Source organism: Cucurbita pepo, chromosome LG13 (assembly GCF_002806865.2).
Source record: "Cucurbita pepo subsp. pepo cultivar mu-cu-16 chromosome LG13, ASM280686v2, whole genome shotgun sequence".
Lineage (NCBI taxonomy): Eukaryota > Viridiplantae > Streptophyta > Magnoliopsida > Cucurbitales > Cucurbitaceae > Cucurbita > Cucurbita pepo.
In genome coordinates this window covers 5652840-5671049 of record NC_036650.1, presented here as the reverse complement: position 1 = coordinate 5671049, position 18210 = coordinate 5652840, and the positions used below count along the sequence as shown (strand labels likewise).

Here is an 18210-nt window from a genome sequence, read left to right as displayed (position 1 = left end):
TTTTTTTTTTTTTTTTTGGTCGCACCTTTTTCTCTTCAGCAAATGCTAGAATTTTGCATCGATTATAATGTCCTCAGAATAGCTTCCTACTTTCTTCATTAAAAAAATTTATGTTGATAACTTGATTTTGTCAATGTCCTTGAGGTTTTATTTTGTCAATGTCCTCGAGGTTCTATTACTATATCTAAAACAATTATGAATTCAGAATGTCTTTGCCTTTTGTATTAGCAAGGCATTTACGTTTTGAATTACAAGGCTTTTTTAGTTTAGCAATGTGGAGTAAGAATCAAACATTTGATCAGCTGCCAGGGTAAGCCTGAGGAGTTGTTCGACGTCATAGCTTGGTGATATCATTTATTTCTCATTATGTTGATTTTTTATTCTAAAAATTTTGAATTCAATACTTTCTGAAACTTCTGGAGTGAATCAATTTAGTTTTCCAAAGATCTTGTTACAAAAATGGATGATTTTTACATGTTTTCGAAACTTCTATGTTTGAATTTGGTGGGTAAGAGTGATTTTTTATATATCTTTCCTAGTTCTTTTAGATTTTCCTAACAATTTTCCTTTGGATTGTGATGAATTCTTCGAAGAAGATTATGATATTATTTAGATAATTTTGAGTTAGTTATATTTATTTCTATGAATACAAGAGTATTGCTTTGCTTTGAAGCTCTCCTTGAATCAAATCCTCATTGGATATTTGTTTTCTTGAGTTTCTTCTTATCCCTTTTTTTAATTTTCTTTTTATTTTTTGAAAATGCTAAAAAAGAAAACCGAACGAGAAAAAACGCGGCAAATATGAAAAAGAAAATAATTAAAAATAACTGATTTCAAGTTGCGTGTCTCCTTGATAACCACCGCGGAAGAAACGTCGCCATTTTATCTTTCACTCAAATTCACCCTGAGATATATAGAGAGAGCGATGTTGAAGAAGAGGCGGAGATCAAAGGCCGTTTCGGAGTTCTGGAAGCTCTCCATTGCCGCCGATGACTTCCACCTTCCATCCTCGCCGTCGTGTAAGTTTTTCCTTGCCTTCTAACTTTCTTTTCAATTGTTTTTGAGATATCACTCTGTCCACACACGAACTTGTTTCGAATTCCACTCTCCCTTTCGATTCATTCAAGATTTCTGCATAATATCTATTCATCCCGCGATTAACTCCTTAGACTTCGACTACCTAATCGGATAATCATCATACAGATTCGAAAAGATTAAAAAAGAAGAAAAATCCTAACGGATCCACTGCTTCGTGTTGAATTTCGAGTATCTTCTTCCTTTGGCGACAGATGTCTCCCCTTTTTATTCATCTCGCTTCGCTTTTTTTCTGCGATCAACTTCTTTTTCAAATAAAGAATCATTCGCTTAAAATCTTTTTTTATTATCCTTTGGACAAGACAAAACTAGGAATTTAAAGTTCAACTTCCCCGTCGTCTAGATCTCCTTCAATGGAGGATGAATTTCAGGTTGCAGTTGGAAATTTGGTACTTCAAAATTAATGGCAAGCATAAGGCGTTGTGAATTGCGCGCGGGCGTGAGTTGTATTGTTTGTGCGACATTGAAGCAAATACGTGGTGCAATTTTGTAGCCCACGTACGCTTCCAAATGTTGAAAAACTAGCCTCAACTCTCTTTCGAAGTGTCCTGAGTACCAAAAATCCTCAAATTCCTGTTTATTGCATTTTTACTATGCTTTTCAACTTATTTCACTCACTCCCCCCCTCTTTTGGGCTCGCATTTAAAAAATTTCAAGCGATCCGTTTCTTCATATAAACCGGAGAGCCCTTCCTTTGTTACTATATATATATACCCCCATTTCTCCACTTCTTCACAACACATCCCCATTCCTTCCATCACTCCTCCCCCTCCTCTCTCTCTCTCTCTCTCTCTGTTGATTGAAAATTTGAAATCCCCCATCTGAACAATTCACTATGCAGAGCAATAAGGTATCCTCCCTTGTCCCTAGCGATATCAACAGCGATGATTACATAGGCGTGGAGAGTTGTGTCGATTTAAAAGACCACGACACGGCAGTCGACACAACTCCCCTGGCGAGCTTCCCCGAGGGAGGAAATAGCAAGAGGGACATCAAAACGTCGTGGATGGGGAGAAAAGATCAGAAAAACTATCCCCCACCAATCCCGTTATTGGTTCGCACTGAGAATCTGGCTTCCCACATACCATGGGTAATGAAACGGCAGTACACAGGCGATGGACGGCTCATACTGACAGAGGAGAAAGTGAAACACCACGAGTTCTTCCGTGCCCACAGATCCGATGGACGCCTGATGCTACAGCTGGTGACCATGGACGACCAGGACTTGGATGAGGAGGACGATGAGGAGGTGGAGGAGGAAAGCACGGAGGCGGGAGGGAGTGAAGGGGGAAAATGGTGTAAGTATGAGAACGTAAGAGACAGAGATGCAGCGTTTATGTTCGGAGTGGAAGTGTCTGCAGGAAGCTTGAGGAGTGTTCGAGGGTAAGGAAATGTGTCAGCAGCAGCAGCACAGCCAGCAGCAGCCTAGAGAAAAGGATTTTAGTTGAAGCGAAATAGTTATGGTGTGTTTGGGAGTTTAGGTCCGGTTTTTAGAGTGTTAGTTAGTTTGGTTCTCCTATAAAATAAAGTAACAATAATATGAAGGGCAGAGAGATATCAATTTCCAAATTAAAGACCCCATTTTTTGGTTTTCTCCATCTCTGATTTGGTTGAAAGGGATGAGTCAATTCATCAGAGCATTGGGTACAGCTATCTATCTATATCCATCCATCCATCCATCCATCCATCCCAGATTGTCAGTCCTTCCTTATCATTGGCCTCATTAACCATTCAAAATCCATTGAACATTAAAAAAAAAAAAAATTAGTAAAGAATTAAAGAGTCAAACATATAGATTTTAATATATGAGGTGGAAATGAGAGGGAGATGAACAAAGTGTGTAGTATAACGAGGAAACAGACAGGAATAGAGCTGTCGCATAACCAGAAATATCTGCAGAGTGAAAGGAGATAATTATTTATTTATTTATTTGAATGATTATATAAATATATTACAACCGTTTCATTGGAAACAAGATGAAAGTAGCGGTGGAAAATTTGACACACCAACTTCTTTTCTCTCCAAAACTAACCAACTTCCTTTTCTCCCTTAATTAATGTCATAATTTTCGGAATGCCACCCAAATTATCATTTAAGTGTTTTTAATTATTATTATTGTTTTTATTAAAAATAATAATTTTAATTTAAGAAGGTTTAAATCTGAAAATGAGAAAAAAAAAAAAAAAATTGGAAAATGGAAGTGGGCCCGGAATATTGAGTTTGAATGCTGCATGGGAACAAAATATGAGTTGTACTGTACACTAAAACCCAACCGCATGCTTCGCTTTTTCACAACGTGTAAACCTTTTGTTTATTATCATTATTTTTTTGTTTTAAAAAAAAAAATAATAATAATAAAGGTTTTATATATCACCAAATTTTCATTTTAGTCCATATTTTTAAAAATAAAATAAATAGCAAACAGAGTGTGAATAATCTGTTTACAAGTGGGTAATTAAAGTTATTTTTATAATTACTTTAACCGCTTAAAAACCTTGTCGAGTGAAGGTGAAGGTGGAGGTATATTTTTAGAGATTTTTGTTACTCATTTCATTCCCGCCATGGCTAGGGTTTGGGAGGGAAAAAGAAAACCCTGTTTCCAATAAAAACGAACCAAACAATCCGCCATGGATTATTTCTCCAGCAAACGCTACTTGTTTGGCAAGGTTAAGATAATCGTTTCATCGTTCTTTGGCTTCCTTCTCCACGCATCCAGTTTTAGGTTCCCCATGCAAATGCCAATTCAAAAGCAAGGTCCAGTTGTCGAAGCAGTACGGTTTTCTATTTCTGGACTCAAGGCGCTAATTTCTTCTGAAGAAGAACATCAGGAAGTTGGACAAGAAAAGGAAGATCGCGTCATTCGCAGTTTTGGAATCGGCATTATTAGCTCAAAGCTGTTGACTCCTTCTTCTTCTTCTTCTTCTTCTTCTTCTTCTTCTTCCTCTTCTTCTTCGATTGGATCTTGTAATTTGTTAATGGACGATTTGATTGGGACTGAGAGCGGTGTTTCCTTGACTGAGAATACAGAGGAAACCGAAGAGAAATTAACTCACGCCTATTTCGATCGTCCTCGTAATTGCAACAATCTCCACGGTTTTACCGAGCAAAATCAGCGATGTGTGCCGAAAAAGCAGTTTCCNTCTTCTTCTTCTTCTTCTTCTTCTTCTTCCTCTTCTTCTTCGATTGGATCTTGTAATTTGTTAATGGACGATTTGATTGGGACTGAGAGCGGTGTTTCCTTGACTGAGAATACAGAGGAAACCGAAGAGAAATTAACTCACGCCTATTTCGATCGTCCTCGTAATTGCAACAATCTCCACGGTTTTACCGAGCAAAATCAGCGATGTGTGCCGAAAAAGCAGTTTCCACCGCCAATTCCTTCTCTAGCTACACAGGCAGGGCAACGAACCCGGTCGCCATGGATTTTAACAAGATATTACTCCGATAGAAGGTTGATTTTGAAACTCGAAAGAGTCAGGAATCATCAGTCCATGGAATCGCACCGCGAAAATGGCCGTCTCATTCTCAATCTCGTACCGTCACCAGTACCGGGCGTCCATAATCAGGATCTCCAGTTCATCGAAGAGGACGAAGGAAATGAGGAGATCGACTCGATTGAAACCGAAGGGGAAGAAGATTGTACAGTTCCTGAAATTTCTTCCGAGAGTTTTACATACGGCGGCGAGGGCGTCGACGGCGGAGTTTTTTGTGATCGGAAACTGTTTTGTGGTGTAAATGGGAATTTAGAAGAACGACATGTCGTCCACGGACATTTCGATTCGACTCCTCTTCGTCCGATAGGTACAGTTATGTGATTTAGTAAAAGATGAGCGATCGCGATCTTTTTAAGTCTTTTTTCGACGTTTTTATTTTTCTTTTAATTTTCAGNATTTAGTAAAAGATGAGCGATCGCGATCTTTTTAAGTCTTTTTTCGACGTTTTTATTTTTCTTTTAATTTTCAGTTTAACCAATAGAATTATTTCGGCTTTAATTTTTTTTAGCTAATTTTATTTTCAATTTAGTTTCTTGTATACATTTTATTTTTTATTTTTTTAATTTTCTCTCCATTAGAAAATATTAGAACTGCTTGATGAAAAACCTACCTGGGCATAATAGAATTTACAGAAATTTAGAGTTGGAAAAAAAATGCCATCAAAGAAAAACTCAATATTATTCTCTGATTACCATAATTATTTACCCACCAAAATAAATGGACGCAATTGACAAAATATAAAAATTAAAAATGTAATTTAACCTAATCTTGTAATACATTATTATCATAAATCACTTTCTAAATAGAAATTAAAATAACAAAAGTCCACTTTATCTTTGGGCCTAATGGGCCTGCCAAAATAACATTGCAGTGGTATCTCTGAGCCCAATAAGCCCACAAATGAAATGAAGTGTTGAAGGCAATCTAGCCCGTTTGTGACTCCCCCATCCATGGGCTAGGCCCACTAAGAAGATGGGAGAAAAGTGACATGGTTTCATTGCTTTCTCTTGGAAGGTATTTTTCATTTACTGTACAGAAAAAAAAATTACATTTAAATATAAGAGAAGATCTATACTTGATAATACTCTCTACCCACTGGTGAATGAATAGTTGCAGAAGCTTTCTTCTTATTTACACAAAACTGTTGCATTTTCACTTGTGCAGATGACTCTACGCTCGTAGCGGTTCGGTCCCTGGAGATGGTATTGTCTGTCGACATCGTTCTTGGAGCTATGATGCAGAAGGTCAAAGATGAGGCCTTTGTTGTCATATTTGACCTGAAATATAATTTCAACAACTTGTGAAAGAGACCACTCTAGGAAGCCAAGAAGCTATGAAGGAGACTGCTCCCCCCGGGATGACCACGAGGGTCGATTATTGGCGTTTAGGAGTTTCCTGGATGCTCGGACGTTCTTGACAGTCATCATGAGCTTTTGTCTCTCCCCTTCAACCTCTGCAAACTGAAGGCTTAATTGTGAGTAACGGTCATGCATCTCTCTCAGTTCAGTTTCTACAGTTGTGTACTTTCCCTTTAGATCTAACATGTCTTTGATTAGCTCGTTGATGTCGCTAAAGCTTCGGAATATCGCTTCTTCGTCGCTGTGTTGCTTCAAGAAAGAACTGGACAACAGACCAAATTTTTTGTTGAAACCATTAGAATAGTTCAACTTCAAACAATCTAAACAATTGGCCATGGTTGTACTGGGTGATGTACCTTTGAAAATGCGAGCTTGGTTTCTTTTTTGCCTGCAACGCTTCGGCAAGCTCGATTTCTAAAGCTAGTACCCTTTCTAATGAATTGCCACCGCTCGAAAATTCCTTGAACAAGGGGAATATCCTTCCTAGTTCTTCATTCACCTGAAAAAATAAGCACACGTGTAAACGTGTTGAACGTGTTGATTTACACATCGAAAGTTGATAAATTTATGGACTACCTTGTGTAACTGCATCAGTTGATGTTCTAAACCAGGAAACTCGGACTCAGAAGGACGATCTTCATGCGCAAGCGAGTTTTCGTTTTTCAATCTTTCCAACTGCAAGCAGAATGCAAGAGATGAATATAAACAACATCCGAAAATGAACGTGTTTGAGTTCATATCTCAGTTTCTCCCTACTAACAGTTCAGGCGCTATTAAACTAAACAGATACGACAAGTCGAATGGAGAAGCATCGATTTTCTTTCTCCAACATGGCTTACTAACCTCCTCATTTAGATGGTCCATGCTAAATTTCAAGCTTTGAGCTCTGAAGTTATCATTTACCAGACCCAAATGCTTCGTCTCCTCATATCGCGAGTCCTCTTGATTCTCAGGAGAGATATCTTGAAGTTGATCGACACTTCTCGACACCATAACATCCTGCCATTGACACGAAAATTAGAGTGGTGGTAAGAGTTGCATAATAACAGTCATTTCAGACAATCAGTTTATGTCGAGAAACAAAGCAAAGCACGGTCGATTCGACAATGACATCATATACCTGCTCGGGTTGCCCTCGACCATTAAGGAAAGCATGTGAATCATTGGTCTCATTAGCTGAAACTGATCTTATGCATTCAACTTCTTCACAAGGAGCTGCATTATCTTGGTGTGTGCATTTTCCATCACTGCCTTCCTTGTGCAGGCTTGTCTGAAACTTGTAACTCTCCAGTAAATCTTTCATTAAGTTCAGTTCCATTGAAAATTTTAGTTTATCATCATTACATTTCTTTAAAGAAGCTTCAAGTTCTTGTTTTTCTTCCTTGCAGCATTCAAGACTGATAGCAGAGCATTCTTTTTCGGCCTTCATCAAATCATACGCCTTCTCGACTTCCCGCTTTTTCGAGAGAGCTTCATTCAAGTAACCTTCCAACTCCAAGATCTTCTTTCCCAGTTCTTCATTTCTTTTTATATGAGAAACTTCAGATTTTTTCCTATTTTCAACTTCATTGATTGCATCTTGTAATTTCCACAGCATTTCCTCACTGTGTTTCTTGGACACAGAGAGCTGATGCTTCAATTCCTGCACCCTTGTTTCATATTGTTCTTTAATAAACGCAATTCTGAGAGACTCTTGCATGGCGTTCGACGGTCCGTCGTTCTCTTTCTTTTCACGAAGTTGGAGGCACTCCGCATCGGCCTTGTCTTTCATCTCCTTCAAGTGAGTAGACAGGTTTTTGAACTCTTCTGTTTTCAATATTTGTTCAGAAAGCTTCTGGGTTAGATCATTACACTTATTTTGCAAGATTACCATCTGATCGCTCATACCTTGGAGCAAGATCACATGAGCATGCTGTTCATCCAATTTCGACCGGACAACCAACAAACTTACTTCCAATTCTTCCTTACAAAGCAACAAATCATCAATCTTTGTTTCACAAGTCCTCAACATTTTCCCTAGTTTTTCAATCTCTTGAGCATGATTACTTCTATCAGCATCAGCTGTAACCTCCAAAAGTTTAGCCCGATTTTGTAATTCCTCGGACTGAGCTGTTAGTTTTTCGTTTCCATCAAGAAGCGCTTTGTTTTCCGAAGCAAAGGCATCCAACTCCGTTTTTAGGGAGTCGAGATTCATCGACAATCTAGCATTCTCTTCAGCTTGGAGTGCTTCATTGACCATACAATGATTAAGAGCAGTCTCTACACTGAGATACTTTTCCTTGAGAGCAAAAAGGTCTCTTTCTGATAACAGATATTTCTGGGAAAGAATTTCAAGCTGTTCATGATACTGAGATCTTGTGAAAACTAAGCTAATATCTGCAGCTATTGAAAATTCATGCATTTCAGACAGTTGACTTTCTAAACAAACCAAGGAAGAATTCTCTTGGTCAAGATGCTTAAGAAGTTCCTCGGACTGTAGTAAATGTTTGTCGACTCTTGATTTCTCTGACTCAAGCTCTAATATCGATTGCTTGAGACTTCCAACTTCGGACTTCATTTTCTCGAAATCTAGCAACTTGCAACTCTTCTCATTTAGTTGCTCATCAAGATCTTTAATTCTTTTCTCTAAACTATCTCTGAAACTTTTCTCGATCGTTAATTCATCAGACAATGATTTCGATTCATTTTTTGAACGATCCATCTCCAACTTAAGCTTCATTGATGACTCAAGTAGAGCTTTTTTCTCCTTTGTTAACACCTCGATGGTTAACTTACAATTTTCGAGTTCTTCATCTACCAACCTCAGTGCCACCAGTTCATTTTCAAGGCCATTGTTTTTAGATATCAGTTGTTGCAGTTCATCCTCCACACGATCGAGAACAGACAGAAGTTCTTTATGCTGCTCGGTAAATTTATCTCCAGCTTCATTTCTGTTGATATTTTCAGAAACAGTTTCGATTGCAACGTTGCACGTTGCAATCAATTCATTGGCCTTATCAAATCTGCTGACCATATCTTGTTTTGCACGTTCGAAATTCTCTTTCATGATCAGATTCTCTGATGCTGCTCTGCTTAAGGAGTTTCGAGCCGTATCTCTTTCTTCCATCAAATGTTTGTTCTCATTCATGAGCTGAAGAACTTTCTTGCATGCATCAAGATGGAGATTTTCAAATTGCAAGACCAAGCCTGCTAAGCTGTTTGGCTCCAAGTTTTCATAAACAGAATCACTTACGGAAAAGAGATCGTTCGAGTTTTTGTTATGGGAAGCCAACAAATTATTCAACTTATCATAAGAAAAATCAACAGTATCACGCAGATCCGCCCTCACCGAAACCAGGCAGTCAAATTCAGCTCGAAGAGCTTTCAATTCTTCGTGCAAAGACGAAACCTCATTACAAAGATTTTTGTTTTCAATGCTTTCCTTCATCATTGAATTTTCTAGCTCTAACTTCTCCAAAAGACAGGATTGATACTTCTCCTCAAAACTTCTATATTCTGTCACTAACGCTTCACATTCTGTTACTTTCTTGGTAAGAACGGAATTTTCACGAGTAACATTCAATAAACTTTCTTCTAAAGTTTCAGTTTTCGATCCCATTTCGTTGTACTTCGAAACAATTGCAGTCTTATGTTCCTTTAGAGATCGGATTTCTTCCAATGAAGCTTGCAGTTCAAGAAACAATAATTCCTTGGACTTGGTTGATAGTTCCAGCTGCTGACTGATCTCATCCATTCTCTCTTTCATAAGTTTGAAACCAGTATTTGCTTCAAACAAAGTTTCTTGCAGCGTCTTCGAAAATACGTCCAGGTATATGTTAACCAAATGCACTTCAAAGACTTCATCTTCAACCTTTTGATACAACCCTTCCTGCAAGTAGAGAGATCTTTTCAAGTCCTCAGAGAAAATACCTCCACTTAAATGATATTTCTTTACCCCTGCTTCATGATTTTGACACGGCAAGAGTTTGTCATTAGAAAATTCCTTCAATTCGATTTTCGGGTTCCAACCTATTTCAGAGAATTCCTGACTGCTTGGAAGTAAAGAACCAGTAACTGCATGCTTAATGAGGTTCTCATTCGTCTCGAACATGGACATGACCTGGCCAGATAGTAGATCAAGGTCCTTCTGTAGCTGGTTTGCGGCAATCGAGTAATTTAAGCGTGCCCTTTTCATAGCTGTCTCGGCACAAGTAGCCCTCCTTTCAAGTTCCTTATTGATGGAATCCAAACTCTTCTTCTCTTCAGCAAACTTCATTAAATGGTTACTCATTTCGTGATGCAGTGCTTCGATCTCATCCTTCGAAGCCGTGATAGTATATATACATGTTGCATGCTCATTTCTGAGATTCTGCAGCTCTCCAATCATCTGTCTCTGATTTTCCTCAAGTTCATGAATAAAAGCTTCATAGTAGCATTCCATCTGGTCCATTTTCTGTGCAAGACTCACCTGTTTTGCTTTTGACTCGTCCAACTCCCTTAGAAGTTCAAAAATTTTCCCTTTCATTGAACTGAAGGCGTCTATAGAATTGGGTTCGTAGGACATCAGACCTGGTATAAGACAATGAAGCATGCTATCAGTATGGTAAATGTCTGAATCGAACCCAGTTCCCGATGCTAATATCTGACTAGTTGGTGAGGTCAATTTACTGATCTCATTTTGGTTCGCTTTGACGCTCGAAATTTCCTGTTCCATTCGTTCTCTGAAATCTTGTAAAAAGCAGAGTAAAGCCTCCAAGTCAGCTAGAAGAAACCGAACGTCTCTATCTTGACATCCAAAGTGAACCTTGTTTAGCAGATCTCTAATCTTTTCCTCCATTGTTAAGAGACCCTTTAAATATTGTGGCTCCAACTTTTGTCGGACGTGATCCTGGTCGGTCTCTATGATTTCTTTTCTAGATTCTGATAGACTTGATTGCAAATTTTTTAACCTCTCAAGCTCATCTCTAAATTTTAAACACTCAGATTTCAATACTGAAACTTCTTCTGTCAGTTCTTTACCTGAAGCAGCCTCAGTAGCAAGCTGCCAAGCAATTTTCTGCGTTTCGACACCCATTTCATCAACATGACTTTGCAAAGAGCTTACCTCTAGCTTCAGCCCAGCAATTGAGGACTCGGCTACTTCCAAGCTTTCTCTAAGTCTGTTGTTTTCTTTATATGCAGTAGCCAGTTCACCATGAGCAGCAAAGTCAGAACCCCAGTTATGAGCCCAATTATTGGACCCCTGCACTGAATATTGATGATCAACCTGGTATCCTTTCTCTGACCCAGGACTTTGGCCAATAGAAAGTCCACCTAGATCACCAGATACTGTGCTCTTTATGCTGTCAACTTCATGCACATCATGTTTCTCAGCATATAAACTTTCTGAAGTATTGGAAGAGACGTCAAAGCCAGTTGCTGAATCTGCATACTCTTCTTTTTGCCCAACCTCATCTTCAAGTAAAGGGAGTTCATTACACACTTCTTTGGACCTGATTCTTGCATTGACCTATATCAGCCGAGGTGGAAGCAGGATGGGAGGCACAGGGGAGAAAAGTTTTTGTAAGTAGCAGAACAATTTCACTGAAATTTGAAATATACATACAGGCAAGCCCAAGCTAAAGGAGAAGAACACAAAAACAACAGGAGATGAGAAAAGTTCTTTGGTCTCCCTCAATTTCTATCTCTTAATAGTAATGTACGAGCAGCAAACGTCATCTAATGAAAGATAACCAACAAGTCCCTTTTCAGTTTATTAAATGTTATATTTCCATCATTCTTCATTTCCACAGTTAGGGTTGTTCTTCCTATAAACCGATTTAATATCATAAGGATCTCTTTGAAATAGCCCAAGTACAAATATTTTTGTGGTTAACCCCAGAAGATAATAACTACAAAAGACCATAGGCCATGATTTTATATTCCAAAACAACATAATTAAGTAAACAAATGATAAGAAAACCTTATTTGAATGATTATTCACTGAATCATCGGTTAGTGACACTTTTCCACTAGGAGATTCACCATGACTATTTTGATCGGAGAATGTCTGCAGCCCCCTCTCTCTGAGCTCCCTTTGCTGCTCAAACTCCCTAAAAAGAATGATATAAATGTTAACAGGATATAGGACAGATTATGAAAGTTTCATTTTTAGTAGTACCTGAAACCGGTTTTAGACGTAAGCAGCTGTACAGTAACCTGCAATTGAATATGATTGAACAATATGTTACATTTGAATTATAAATTAGGCCAACGCAAATATGGAAAACAAATGAGAAAGAGATAGAATATGGACGAGAGCTTTGAGCTCCATGTTAGGAATGTCGAGCCTTTCCAAATTCTTACATGTAAAATAGTTCCAGATTCACATCCATTAAGAGGCAAATCAGCAGCTGAAGGCTTCAACGCATCAGCATAGTCAGCAAGATTGATGTTGGCCTCCCCAAGGATGCTTGAACGAGATGAGCCCTAGAATTATTGGGATTTGGCCCAAAAATAGGTTAGAGAAATTGTTTAGAAACTGCTAGAGAAGTTCAAAAACAAATTGAGAAGAGAAAATGAAAAAGAATTGATAGGAATACTACCATGGCCACCACGAGTTTATAGAGCTTATCATCATATTTCTTTGTTCTAGTGTCTTGAAGAAGTCTAGCTGTTTCATAGATAGGATCAGCCCATTTGCAAGCTCCATTTCTCACGTTTGCTTTAGTTGTCTTTGCTGTTGCCTTCCCAGAATCAGCAGGAAAAAAAGATATAAACAGTTTGTCCCATCCCAATTGTGGAATCTGGATCGAGCAGGAGACAACAATATTCAGTCGTTGCATAAAAAGATTGTTTGCATTTTCCGTATGCAAAACCCATGTCAAAATAAAAGTAAACTGTATTACTAGTAAGTTGAGAACTCCAGACAATGAAGAAAGAAAGAGAAGTAAAAGAGATTTCAAATGAAAGAGTTTAAGCTTCAGTGACTTGGAGAATCATACCGGAAATGCAGGGTTTTTTTTTTTTTTTTTGGAACAAGAAACAAACTACTGGAAATGCAGGCATAAAACCAAATAATGCAATGAACTTCAGGAATCCATATTCTTAACAAATACCCGCATGCCTACCACCACAGTCGGAAAGGATTGTTGGGAGGGGGTCCCACTTTGGCTAACTAAGAGGATGATCGTGGGTTTATAAGTAAGGAATACATCTTCATTGGTATGAGACCTTTTGGGAAAAACCAAAAGCAAAGCCATGAGAGTTTATGCTCAAAGTGAACAATATCATATCATTGTGGAGGTTGTGGGTTCTAACATGGTATCAGAATCATGCCTTTAACTTAGTCATGTCAATAGAATCCTCAAATGTCGAACAAAGAAGTTGTGAGCCTCGAAGCTGTAGTCAAAAGTGACTCAAGTATCGAACAAAGAGTATACTTTGTTCGAGGACTCCAAAGAAGGAGTTGAGCCTCAATTAAGGTGAGGTTGTGCGAGAGCTCCATAGGCCTCAAGGGAGGCTATATGGTGTACTTTGTTCGAGGGGAGGATTCTTGAGGATTCTTGGGAGGGAGTCCCACATTAACTAACTAAGAGGATGATTATAGGTTTATAAGTAAGGAATACATCTCCGTTGGTATGAGACCTTCTGGGGAAACCAAAAGCAAAGCCATGAGAGTTTATGCTCAAAGTGGACAATATCATACCATTGTGGAGATCGTGGTTTCTCACAATATCATCTCGCGAATCACCACATACCTGAAAAACATGTTGTCTTTTGTTTTTTCCATAAACATATAACACAATTTTACTTGGTCATACCCACTCTACAAGAGCTGAGCTCCTAAAGATTATAGTTTATATGCATGATTGACATCACTAATTGAAAATCGAATATTAGCATCCTCATTCTTTTATATTTTATATGTTTCGTCTATACATGAGAAATATGTTTGGTCTCGTCGTGACGCAAACAATATCAAAATAGAAAGCACGGGAGACCTAGAAAGGAAAGAGAGGTAAATATGGATGATGTCCGCTAATGAAATAGGTTGACTTACATGTGTGGCATAAAACTGAAGCCTGAAGACCACCTTTACTTTTGTCTTCTCAAGCTTCCACTTAGCAATCCTTGACATTTCTATGTAATATCGCAATCATCCACTGCACAAGATTCCATTTCAACAATAGCTTAGTCTTATTCTTTCTGACATAAGTATAAAATTTAATTTGAATAAAACTAAATTCTCAATGTTGTTAAATCCAAAACTAGTGATTTTCTGTGAACTAATCAGGAAAGTTATGACATTGTTATCTTCATAAGCAGCCTTTTGGAATTAACATAATACATGAGGAAAACTCTCAATGTCTGGAAAAGGCTTGAATCATCATCACTTTCAAGGAGCAACATTTAACATTCTGAACACGGGGAAGGAAAGTGACAATTTAAAATTCAACAAGACGGCAGAACAACTCATTGGATAAGCTGTCAAAAGCCTAAGGTACTAAATAATGTAGGCAATGTTGAGTCCCACATCGGCTAATTAATGGGATGATCATGGGTTTATAAGTAAGGAATACATCTCCATTAGTACGAGCCCTTTTGGGAAATCCAAAAGCAAAGCCATGAGAGCTTATGCTCAAAGTGAACAATATCATACCATTGTGGAGGGTCGTGACTCCTAATGGTATGACTGGTATAAGAGTCATGTCATTAACTTAGTCATGTCAATAAAATCCTCAAATGTCGAACAAAGAAGTTGTGAGCCTCGAAGGTGTAGTCAAAAAGTGACTAGAGTGTCGAACAAAGGGTGTACTTTGTTTGAGGGCTCCAGAGTAAAGAGTTGAACCTCAATTAAAGAAAGGCTGTTCGAGGGCTCCATAGGCCTCAGGGGAGGCTCTATGGTATACTTTGTTCGAGGGGAGGATTGTTGAGAATTGTTGGTGGGAGACCCACCTACAATAGTATAAGGGACAATATCATAGTGGACAATATTATACCATTGTAGAAGATCGTGATTCCTAACATACAATACATTAGTTTTCCATCACCACTATCAAATCAAGGAGCTTGTCAGATTATATATATAATTTGAGCAGTTTGAGCAGAAAAAACAGCAGGTCCCATGGAGTCCACTGATACAACTTAAACGTTGAAGTCTAGAAAAGAATGTGCATTCAGAAAGGGATTGGAAGTACATGCAGAGGAGACTCAAAAAATTGGATAATGCTGAACAATATAACTCATCAATATTGATAAATTCGAACTTATTTGATGAAAATTATCAATCCCAATGCACATAATCAGATTCTTGGGTCAACAATTCCAGCAGGGAGACAAGATACCTAAACTGGAAATTGAAATTTACAGTAGGACTGTTTGTAGATTACATCAAAAGGACAAACCAACAACATTGAGAACAGCAGTGGAAGAAATTAGATGACAACAACGTTATTAGGTTAGGGAGAAACAAGCACACAAAAAACAGAACATCCGAACTTTAAAAGCAAAATTTGACCAAGAAATGGAGAAAAACACTAGAGATTCAGCTCAATCATCTTCAACCCAGATTACATGTTGTTTCTAAAACACAATTCAATTGCTCTCCCATGGACTTGAGTTCAATGGCTACTGGGAGGACTGGACCGTTAATCAGGAATTCAAAAGGTAAAACAAGAAGAATAAAACAGCATAAAAGAAAGGAGAAGGGGAAAAGCGAAAGATTACAGAAACAGATGACAATTCTAACACATACCTTCTTGGAGGAGACATAAATTCGTCAGAAACGCCAAATTTTACGAACAAAATTCAAAACACCCAGTAGAAAACCCCTGGATCGGACAAGGCCTTGATCTTGAAAACTGCCCCATTCAAAAAAATGCCGCTCGGGCACTGAAATCCAGAACAAGAAGACTGACAAGAACAGAGGGAAAGACAGATTCCCAAACCATCTGTCCAACCAAATCTGGAAAAAGAAAAAGGAAAATGCAGTGTAAGTAACAAGAAGAGAGAGTTTAAACTCAATAGAGGCTAAAGGAAACACTTCATTTCTCTTCAATGAAACGTCACCAGAAACCCCACCAGAAGGAGAAGACCCAGATGCCAAAAATTCCAACACGAAATGTTAGAAAATTACAGAGTGGAGAAAACGCCAAATGCAGAAAAAGAGGTAACACGAATAGGATTAAATACTGATTAGTTAACATTATTAGCACATTTGGAAACTTAAATTAATTGGGGTTAGTAAGGAAATGTTCATGGATACCTCGACTAAGGTGCGGATCTGCAAGTGCTTCGGTTGGAAGAAAGAACAGGGGGAATCTTCAGTGACGCAGAAGAAAGAGAGAAATTGGGGTCCTCCTATGCTTGGAGTCGGCTCTCAGTGTTCGTCAGGAGAAGAAAAATGGAGAAAGGGATGGCGACGGCGGCGGTGGAGGCGTAGATGAGCAGTAAAAAGAATGTAAAAGTGGAATTAAAAGCCATTAATAAGGTGAGAAGGAGCTAAGATTTCAGCTAAAAAATCAGCCTCAGGAACCCGCCAAAACCCTCTGATTGCCTGTCCTCCAATTAGTTATTTTCATAATCACCCTTTTCCAATTCCTTCATTTACGGATATGCCCTTCTATTTTCACTTAATTCCTCTCATTGCCCTTTATTTGTACCTCTAATTTTAAATATTAATATATTAAAAAAAAAAAAAGTGTAAAATAATAGGTATTATTAAATACCAAATTACCTATTTACCCTTTTATTTTAATGTAATTAGTTTTGTTTTATTAATTAAAGTCAAAACAAACAAACTTCCAATTAATGTTATTTTTTATTTTAACTTTCCCTCTCATTTTAAGTTACTAACAACCATCCTTCTATTGTAGCCTTTTACCTACAAATTTACTCCTTTTTTTTTTACCTATTAAATAGTTTATTTTAAAAAATTATTATAAATATACTAAATAAAAAATAAAAAAATTAGAATTTTATTAGACACACATTTTTAATTCATTTTAAATTCATATCTTATTAAATAATAATTGGGTGATATTTTCATGATGGCATTTTGAATAAATTTTATTTCAAAACAAAAGGCAAAGAAAAGGATAATTCCTTTTGAAAAAAATAAAATAAAAAAAATGCATGATGAGTGGGGATGAAAACCAGAGGAAAAGCATAATTCCTTTTTATACATCTTTTTTGAAAATTAATCTAACCGCAATGTTGAGGATTATTGGGGGTGCGTCTCACATGAGTTAATTTACATGAGTTAATTTGGGAAGAATACTCTTTATTGATACGAAGCCTTTTTAGAAGTCTAAAGCAAAGCTACGTGAACTTATGTTCAAAGTAGACAATATCATACCACGAAAGAGAGTCGTGATTCTTAAAATCAAATCCAAATTTACTATCAAATGTTTTGAAATAATGTCGAATTTATAATAATAATAATAAAGTAAAAGGAATTGAAATTAAATATTAAAAATGCAATATTTATGTGAGAGTTGGTGGAGAATTAAATGCAGGCAAAGGAGCGGAGAAGAGTTTTGGTATATAATTGATTGCACCAAAATGGGGTGCACCATGGGTCCCACCTGCACATGGCCTCCCCTATGCGATGTCGTTTCGTTTCTCCAATCACAATTTTTCTTTTTGTAATTATATAATGAGTGGAAATCAATATCTTTTTCTCACGTGATCTCACGTGCACTCCGCGCTTGTCCACATTTCTCTAATTACTTTAAAAAAATATATTGATAAAAATATAATCAATTTTGATTGAATTAAAATATATATATAATAAATTATGATATTACAAAATAATAATTAATTGATATCATTTACTCACATTAAAAAAATAGTTAGAACGTGAAATATAACTTTATGTAATCCATTATTACTTTTTTTTTTAAATATGATTAACGAAACTTAACCCATGATTAGCCACGTATATAATTTGGAGGGGAAACTGGGAATGTCCACGTCATCATCATTTCTTTTCTATTTGGTGGGGTAGCATAGGAGGTGGGGCCCATTTCTTGCATTATTTTTTCTTTATTTTACACCATTTTTCTTAATGAAAACTTTCCATTCACGTTAGCTTATCTTTTAAATAAATAAATAAATAAAATTGAATATTTGAAACTTTCTATATATTTTATTTTGTTTAAAATTTTTAACCATTATCTATTTATTGTCGTGGGCCACTGTACTCACAACACCAATGAACAGAATTACACAGGACACCAAGATATTTACGCGGTTCACACAGGGACACCTAGATATTTAGGTGGTTCGGAAGGAAGAAGTTA

General features: G+C 37.3%; 4 protein-coding genes across 8 annotated transcripts in view; 3 read left to right on the top strand and 1 right to left on the bottom strand.

Moving 5' to 3' along the window:
* LOC111808114 (60S ribosomal protein L30-like) overlaps positions 1-269 on the top strand; it is a 2696-nt gene extending 2427 nt beyond the window's left edge. The window contains exon 7 of one of the 2 annotated variants that reach the window (XM_023693925.1): positions 18-269. The gene's annotated coding sequence lies outside the window, so the exon portion shown is untranslated. The other variant, XM_023693926.1, reaches the window with a different exon arrangement.
* Positions 270-820: 551 nt separating this feature from the next.
* On the top strand, positions 821-2692 carry LOC111809117. Its single transcript, XM_023695469.1, has 2 exons — positions 821-1019; positions 1937-2692. Exons 1-2 carry the CDS (start codon positions 990-992, stop codon positions 2480-2482), a joined length of 576 nt encoding a protein of 191 aa, XP_023551237.1. The 5' UTR covers positions 821-989; the 3' UTR covers positions 2483-2692.
* Positions 2693-3625: 933 nt separating this feature from the next.
* Positions 3626-4962, top strand: LOC111809192. Its single transcript, XM_023695577.1, has 2 exons — positions 3626-4181; positions 4410-4962. Exons 1-2 carry the CDS (start codon positions 3723-3725, stop codon positions 4908-4910), a joined length of 960 nt encoding a protein of 319 aa, XP_023551345.1. The 5' UTR covers positions 3626-3722; the 3' UTR covers positions 4911-4962.
* Positions 4963-5398: 436 nt separating this feature from the next.
* On the bottom strand, positions 5399-16438 carry LOC111809438 (putative leucine-rich repeat-containing protein DDB_G0290503). Of its 4 annotated transcripts, none has more exons than XM_023695900.1 (12): positions 16173-16438; positions 15663-15872; positions 13968-14070; positions 12511-12711; positions 12272-12394; positions 12087-12124; positions 11889-12018; positions 7068-11435; positions 6791-6946; positions 6524-6622; positions 6304-6446; positions 5399-6209 (listed from the first exon to the last, which is right to left on the bottom strand). In XM_023695900.1, the coding sequence occupies exons 3-12, from the start codon at positions 14043-14045 to the stop codon at positions 5921-5923; spliced, it is 5625 nt and encodes a 1874-aa protein (XP_023551668.1). In that variant the 5' UTR covers positions 14046-14070; positions 15663-15872; positions 16173-16438; the 3' UTR covers positions 5399-5920. The 4 variants fall into 4 exon arrangements, with proteins under 4 accessions (XP_023551668.1, XP_023551670.1, XP_023551669.1 ...); XM_023695902.1 differs by lacking the exon at positions 16173-16438 and adding an exon at positions 15989-16074; XM_023695901.1 differs by lacking the exon at positions 16173-16438 and having other exon boundaries at positions 15663-15944.
* Positions 16439-18210: the final 1772 nt, after the last annotated feature.